This window comes from Lineus longissimus, chromosome 2 (genome assembly GCF_910592395.1).
Source record: "Lineus longissimus chromosome 2, tnLinLong1.2, whole genome shotgun sequence".
Classification (NCBI taxonomy): domain Eukaryota; kingdom Metazoa; phylum Nemertea; class Pilidiophora; order Heteronemertea; family Lineidae; genus Lineus; species Lineus longissimus.
The window spans coordinates 13,977,584-13,984,837 of NC_088309.1; the positions used below are offsets into that span (position 1 = coordinate 13,977,584).

Genomic DNA, 7,254 nt, shown 5'->3' on the forward strand with positions numbered 1-7,254 from the left:
TGTGGAAGTTTTACTTCACGACTAGTGTGGAGAATGTTCTGAAAGAGTTTTTGCCTCTCTCTCAGGTTACCGTCCGCCTCTTCAATCCGCCTGTTGAAGTAAGCGGATTTAGTGGAGTCGATCAACATGTTGAAGGTGTTACGTGCCTGCTGGTATATTTCCTTGTGTACAGTAAGCCCACTTTTTCTCCATAGTTTTTCAGCCTTCCTTTTCTTGGTCTTGGCTCCATGAACCTCAGGCGAGAACCATGGTTGCGATGGCCGGACAGTGACAGTCTTGGCTTTTTCCGGAGCGTGTTGGTCAAGGAGATCCCTTAGTCCAGTGTGGAACGCTGAGCACAGAGAGTCCAGGTCGGAGTCAGCTGCGGGCCACTCCATTTCGGAAATGTCCTTTGTCAGTGAATTCAGATCAATGTCCCGAAGTTTTCGCGTCATCACAGTGACACGCTTTGGGGATGGCTTTGGATGGGACACATTGACTACGACTAAGTTGTGATCTGAAATCATGTCCCCTTGCACCAGACTAGAAATGATGTCACTGTCACTGCGAGTTATCGCTACATCCAAGGTGTGAAGTGAACGATGAGTTGGAAAATCGATGTGTTGCACCAAGTCAAATGAATCGAGGAGTTCAAGAAAGCGTCGAGGCGCCGACTCACTTGGGACATCGAGATGAAAGTTGATATCCCCAGTTATGAGAAGATCACCATGACTCGTGGCAAAGCTCTGGAGAGTAGGAGTAAACTCCTCGAAGAATAACGGAATTGATAGTTTGTTCTTCGTTGATGGCGGTGGTCGGTACACGACAACTACTCTGAGACACTTGGCTCCTAGGGAAAACACTATTTCACAGGTTTCAAAACTAGTGGCACTCTGGGTCGAAGAGGAAGATGACACAACCATGTTGGACTTGTAGAGTACAGCGACTCCACCCCAGCCTTTGTTTCCTCTGCGGGGAACACTGAAGAGTTTATACCCTGATATGGCCAGGGCTTTGAGGAAATACTCATCTTTGGCCTTGGAAGTTACCCAGGTCTCAGTAAAAGTAAAAATGTCAATGTCAAATTCAATGATAATGTCATGAATCTAGTCCACTTTATTTCTGATGGATTGGGCATTCAAAATGCCAACAGTGAGTCCTGATTTTGATCGGTTTCTCTTAATCCTCCCGGCTTTCATTCGAACACCAGCTCTCTTTCCCCTATGGGTTCGTTTCGTTGGTCTTGGAAGAATAACTCTCTTTGTTGCAAAGTCCAATGTTGTTATCCAGGATTGATCGGAAATGTGATTCCTGTTGGACATACTCCACAGATAATCCCTTGAGTAGGTGGTTATATGCATGTCTGAAACTGGTGTGTACAATCCATATGCATTAGCACTGCTATACAAATGTGTGTACATACATGTACACAGCAATGGCACCAGGGCCCACAGGAGAGTTGAAAAAGTTTTGGCCATCCGTGTATAATTCCAATGAAGTCCCACTCGATAGCAAAAGTGTTCAAAGTGCTCCATGGGCATTCATAAGAAGATTGAAACTGATGAAAAGGAAATCCAACACTATATGATTCGAAAAACAGTGATTTTGTTGGGAGCTGTTTTGGCAGGCAGCTACAAGCGCACACACCACATTCCAGTGTGTCTGCAAATGTTAAGGAATCTGATATGCCATTCCTCGCCCTGCAATATCACAAACATTCAAGGACATGCAGAAAAGGTAAATGCCCAATATGCAGATTTGGTTTCCCAATGCCACCAATGAAAAAAACAAGAGTTTTGGAACCACTAGATCCAGATACCAATGAACAACTGTTGAAAACATACAAGGAAAATTTCACAAAAATACAAAAAACTTTAAATGCAATGGGAGATTGCAAAGACATTGTTTGGACATTTGATGACTTTCTTCAAGAACTAGACATGTCGGAAGATGAATATATCAAGAATATTCAGTCGTCATTGAAATCCCCAAAAATATTCCTTAAAAGAGAACCGTCTGAAATTCGCATCAACCCATACATGAAACATTTACTAAGCGCTTGGCAAGCTAACCATGACATTCAATTTATTCTTGATGGATATGCTGTAGCTGTAAGTCTCAAAAAGGGATGTCTAATCTTCTTGATACTGCAGCTAAAGAAGCAAAAACTGACAAAATGGAATTGCAACAAGCAGTGCGTCACATGGGAAATAAATTCCTGAATGCTGTTGAAACAGGAGCACAAGAAGCAGCTTATCTTGTTCTACAAACACCACTAACACGCTGTTCAAGAGATGTTGTTTTCATAAACACAAATACACCTGAAGAACGCCCTTTCATATTGAAAGACCAGACAAGATTGGAAAAACTCCCACCCTCATCAACAAATATACAAACACAAAGTATGATATCTTACTATGCCTTCAGACCAGTTTGCCTCAAACAATACTGCCTGGCTGATTATGTTTCCTGCTTTACCATTAAATACCCAAAATCAGAAAACATTCCACAACCATTTCAAGACAATTTAGAAGATGACCCATCATCTGACACTGACCATGATCCAAGTCCAATGAATGATCAAGATAATAATGATGATGACCACGATTTCACAGTACAACCATTCTATATCACAAAGAGTGAAATTAAAATCACAAAGAGAGCAAATCCAAAAGTTATCAGATATGTCAATTTCAACAAAGACCATGATTCTGAAGCATACTACAGAGAACGAATTTTACTTTTTCACCCATGGATAAGATCTGAAAATAACCTTCTCGGACAATTCAAAACCCATGAGCAACACTACAAGTATCTAAAAACAGTTACAAATATCGAAGTATAAAGAAGACAATACGAACAATTCAATGAAGAACTGCAAGAAGCTACTGCCGAAGCTGAAAATGGAACTCTCATTGAACAGGATGAAGTTGATAATACTATTCAAAGTACTGAATGTTTATTTTTTTATCTTGATCATTCTGACTCTCAAAAGAAATATGACATTGCTCAAGACCTAGGGATAACTGTAAGGCCTACAGATCAACAAGTTGAACTCATTAACAAAAGATTGCCCAATGAACAATACAAACACTTGCTAAGAACTCTAAATCACAAACAGCTAGAGATATTCACACATGTCATACAAACAATGAAAACAAATCATGAACAACTCAACATGTTCATTACAGGAGGAGCTGGAGTAGGAAAATCTCAAGTAGTAGAAGCCTTGTATCAATTTCTACTGAGACATTTATGTTCTGAAGAAGGACAAAATCCAGAAGATGTCAGAATACAAATTGTAGCACCCAGTGGATTTGCAGCATACATTGTCCAAGGTTCAACAGTACACTCTGCATTTGCTGTCCAATACAAAAAGAATTACCGAACGGAATACAAACCCCTCACAACTGAGAAACGTAATACACTTCGCACAAACTACCGACATTTGAAAGTTCTCATCATTGACGAAATCTCTATGGTTGGCTGTGATATGTTTCTCTTCATCCACCAGAGATTACAAGAAATATTAGGTGTTCAAAAACCATTTGGAGGGGTTCATGTGATCACCATAGGAGATATGTATCAGCTCCAACCATGTTTCGACAATTATGTATTTGAAAATCCAAATGCACCAAATGCATTCTTGCAAAATCATTTGTGGCGAGACAACTTTACTGTATATGAACTTGATGAAATGATGAGACAGCAAGGACATGATCAATTTGCCAGCATCCTTAATAGACTACGAACAGGACAACAAACAAATGATGATATGTCAGTTCTAAAAACTCGTTCAATTTCAGTGAATGATCCAAATTACCCAAACAATGTACCCCATATTTTCTTGACCAATAAATTAGTAAATGAACATAACAACAAAATGTTCCAAGAAGCAACCACTACAAAAGCCATCATACACGCACATGATGTCATTATAACTGATTGCCCTGAAAAACAGAAGCAAATCATATCAAACAGTCTACAAACAGTCGACATGTACAATGATTCCGCAAATCTCCAGTGAACTCTAAATATTGCCATCTCTCTCACATACTCCACTACAATAAACACAGATATAGATGATGGTCTAGTCAATGGTACGTCTTGTATTGTCAAGCTAATGCAATATTATGATAACCTACAAAATCCATCCATAATTTGGGTACAATTCGAAGAAACAAACATTTGACAAAAGCGACGGACATCTAATCGAGCACTATAATCAACAGAAATCCAACCATCTTGGACACCTATATTTGCTGTAAAACGCCAATTTCCATGGGGAAAACATCATACAGTCTTGAGAACACAATTTCCCTTAAAACAAAGCAATGCAAGAACTGTTCACTCATCACAAGGCGGAACATTCAAACAACTAGTCATCAACATGAACCCTATGCTTAAAGGTCATATATCAAGGTTTGAAAACATGCTTGATACTCATGAAATATGTTGAGGGTTAAAAAAACAAGATCCCAGACATTAAAAAAATTCTAATAATAAAGTCATTATTTAGTTATTTCAATTTTCAATTTTAAACTATTTGAATTTCCCACCACACACAACTTTAGATTAGTTCCACATGTGGCCGCTAGGGATTTTTTGATGACGTAGGTCAGGTCAGTCAGAACAAAGCAAGATGGCTTCCGCATACAGTTCAGAGAGTGAGAGCAGTGAATTTGAGGATGTTTTGGTCGATACAGAAGGATATTTAAACGTTGAGCCATACATGTTCGAGCCATTAATATCACTAGATCATAATGAGAGTGATCATTCGGACGAAAGTGATGAGGAAGTGGAGGATGAACGCCCTGAACGTGCAGGCAACAGAAAATGGCAAGTTTTGTTTACATTCTCACTCTGTTCTCTATGCACACAGCACTACATCATGACATGCATCCACTACTACTATACACAATTGGACTTTATCTGATGCTCTGGCACTTCTTGGATGGCTTTGTATTGGTTCAATGGTTGTATGTATTTGAACAGTCTCTGAAGGACATTTGCCATCTGCCATGTCATGGACTCGGCCTCATCATCACTGAGACTGAGGGAAGCCAAGGAGGGCAACTGGCAACTGGTCTAGTGTTAATCATCATTTTTTGTAAATATGTAAACGTTTATCACTTCAGGTGTGACTGTGGAAACTGCACAGCTCAAATCACTGGAACAGAGTCGATGTGCTGCAGTGACTATTCCCCAGTTCTGGCCAAGAAGGAAAGTTATGAGCCAGATGGAGTTGCCTGCATAACTCTGCATCCCGGATTCGCAAGCAACTGCCTTGACCGATATGTCCTGGAAAGTGCCATGTATGAATTTATCCAAGATCAAGGGCCAATAGGAAATGATCAGCCAATGCACAAGTAAGTTGAAATAAGTAAAATAACAGAAACTTGTACATGTACACTTCCTATTTATTTACAAAACAGAAACAACTGCCTTCAGCACAAAGGATTCATGACCATACTACATTGTATGCATTATGTTTCATCTGAACTCAAATTTTCTCTCAAACTGTCTTTTCAGGTTATGGAGATACCTTGCATACCGCAGATTTGTGCGCTGGTGCTGGCAACGTTTGGGCAAAAAGCAAAGACTTCCTCTTCCAGTCTGTGCTCGTGACAAGATTCGCTCTACCTGGCCCTCAGAGGAGTACACTGGCTTTCGTTATCCAAAGAGTTGAGCGTCCGATTAAATCGAGTCTTCCGGCTATCCACGACCTCAAGTTTGGTTTGACGTTTCGTGTATTTCGTACAGACTGGCTTGGGTGTAGACTTGATGCGATCTTCTCTATTGGCCAATGCAGTGCTGTACGAGGGCATTTTCTCTCGAAGTCTCAATACCTCATTCAGTAGAAGTTGGATGTATTCTGAAAAGGAACGAATATTTTGATTTTTTTTTAACAATAAATATTTTGTATTTATAGGATGTCCTGTTTGTTTTTGGTGACACAAGATCATCTCCATGAAATACCTCTGGAAATGGAAATGGTGTTCACAGTCAAGTGGAACCTCTCTAAAGGGACCATCTCAAATTTGACTGATGCCAAAATAGAAGAACAGTGTTAGTCTCTCTGTGCACACTGAGCACCTAGAAAACTCCCCCCAGACAAACACTGTTCCTCTTTTTTTGCATCAGTAAATTTTGAGATGGTCCCTAAGGACACCCATGGGACTGACAAGTGCTCTCCTTAATAGAGTACACTCCCACCGCAGTGGTATGTCCCGCCCCTGGTTTCATATACCGTGCCAACCACTGCTAGGCGAGAGTCTTTATCAGCGGCTAGGAAGACGACTGCAACAACACTACTTTGGCACTCTGCCAAGCAATCGGATGTTGTCACCCTTTCTATATATGGCCATTTTCAAGGAGCATCCTCAACCTACATGTATGATATAGAAGTACTTTTTAGCTCACCTCTTAGCAGAGGTGAGCTTATCCCATACCGTGGTGAATGTCGTCCGTCGTCCGTTAGCAGGGCACGTTTCATAACTGTTAGAGCTATTGAGTTGAAACTTAGTACACATGTACCCTTATGTAATGACACCTTGGAGACCAAGTTTCGGTCCGATTCGTTTCATGGTTTGGCCACCAGGGGGCCAAACGTTAAAAATGAAAATATGCAATATCTCCCTTAATAGTAGTCGGGAAATTTTGAAAAAAATATGGTAGGTACTTCTAGCAAAGGTGCATCATATATCCTCCGGGTTTTTTGATTTGACCTCCTTTTCAAGGTCACAGAGGTCAAATGTTGTAAATTGGCCGTTTTTTTTATTTGACCTCCTTTTCAAGGTCACAGAGGTCAAATGGTGTAAATTGGCCGTTAGGATGTAACGATGGCACGTTTCTAAACTGCAATGACTATTGATACCAAATTTGGTACACATTTACCCCTTAGTCAGGTGATCTCAGGGACCGAAGTTTGGTCCAATATGATTCACCACTTGACCACCAGGGGGCAAAATCCAAAAAACCTTAAAAATGTGATTATTCCTTAACTTCTTGCCCGATTGCCACCAATTTGATATCATGGGTACATCTAACCACCATACAGTATATGTCACACAGGTTTTTAATTTGACCTTCTTGTCAAGGTCACAGAGGTCAAATGGCGTAAATTCGCCGTCAGGCCGTAACTATGGCACGTTTCTTAACTGCAATGACTATTGATCACAAATTAAGTACACATGTACCCCTTGGTCAGGTTATCTCAGGTACCGAAGTTTGGTGCGATCTGATTTGCCGTTTGGCCTCCAGGGAGGGGGCCAA

General features: G+C 40.5%; 1 protein-coding gene across 1 annotated transcript; it reads left to right on the plus strand.

Annotated features, from left to right (window-relative positions):
* Positions 1-4,530: 4,530 nt before the first annotated feature.
* LOC135483679 (uncharacterized) lies at positions 4,531-5,973 on the plus strand. The gene is made up of 3 exons (XM_064764676.1): positions 4,531-4,818; positions 5,118-5,348; positions 5,512-5,973. Exons 1-3 carry the CDS (start codon positions 4,622-4,624, stop codon positions 5,666-5,668), a joined length of 585 nt encoding a protein of 194 aa, XP_064620746.1. The 5' UTR covers positions 4,531-4,621; the 3' UTR covers positions 5,669-5,973.
* The last annotated feature ends 1,281 nt before the right edge of the window (positions 5,974-7,254 follow it).

What these genes read in the sequence shown, in the direction of transcription:
- LOC135483679 (XM_064764676.1), top strand. Translation starts at nt 4,622, where the DNA reads ATGGCTTCCGCATACAGTTCAGAGAGTGAGAGCAGTGAATTTGAGGAT. An exon ending in CGTGCAGGCAACAGAAAATG is followed by an intron (nt 4,819 to 5,117) that starts GCAAGTTTTGTT and finishes TTATCACTTCAG; the next exon opens with GTGTGACTGTGGAAACTGCA. An exon ending in AATGATCAGCCAATGCACAA is followed by an intron (nt 5,349 to 5,511) that starts GTAAGTTGAAAT and finishes CTGTCTTTTCAG; the next exon opens with GTTATGGAGATACCTTGCAT.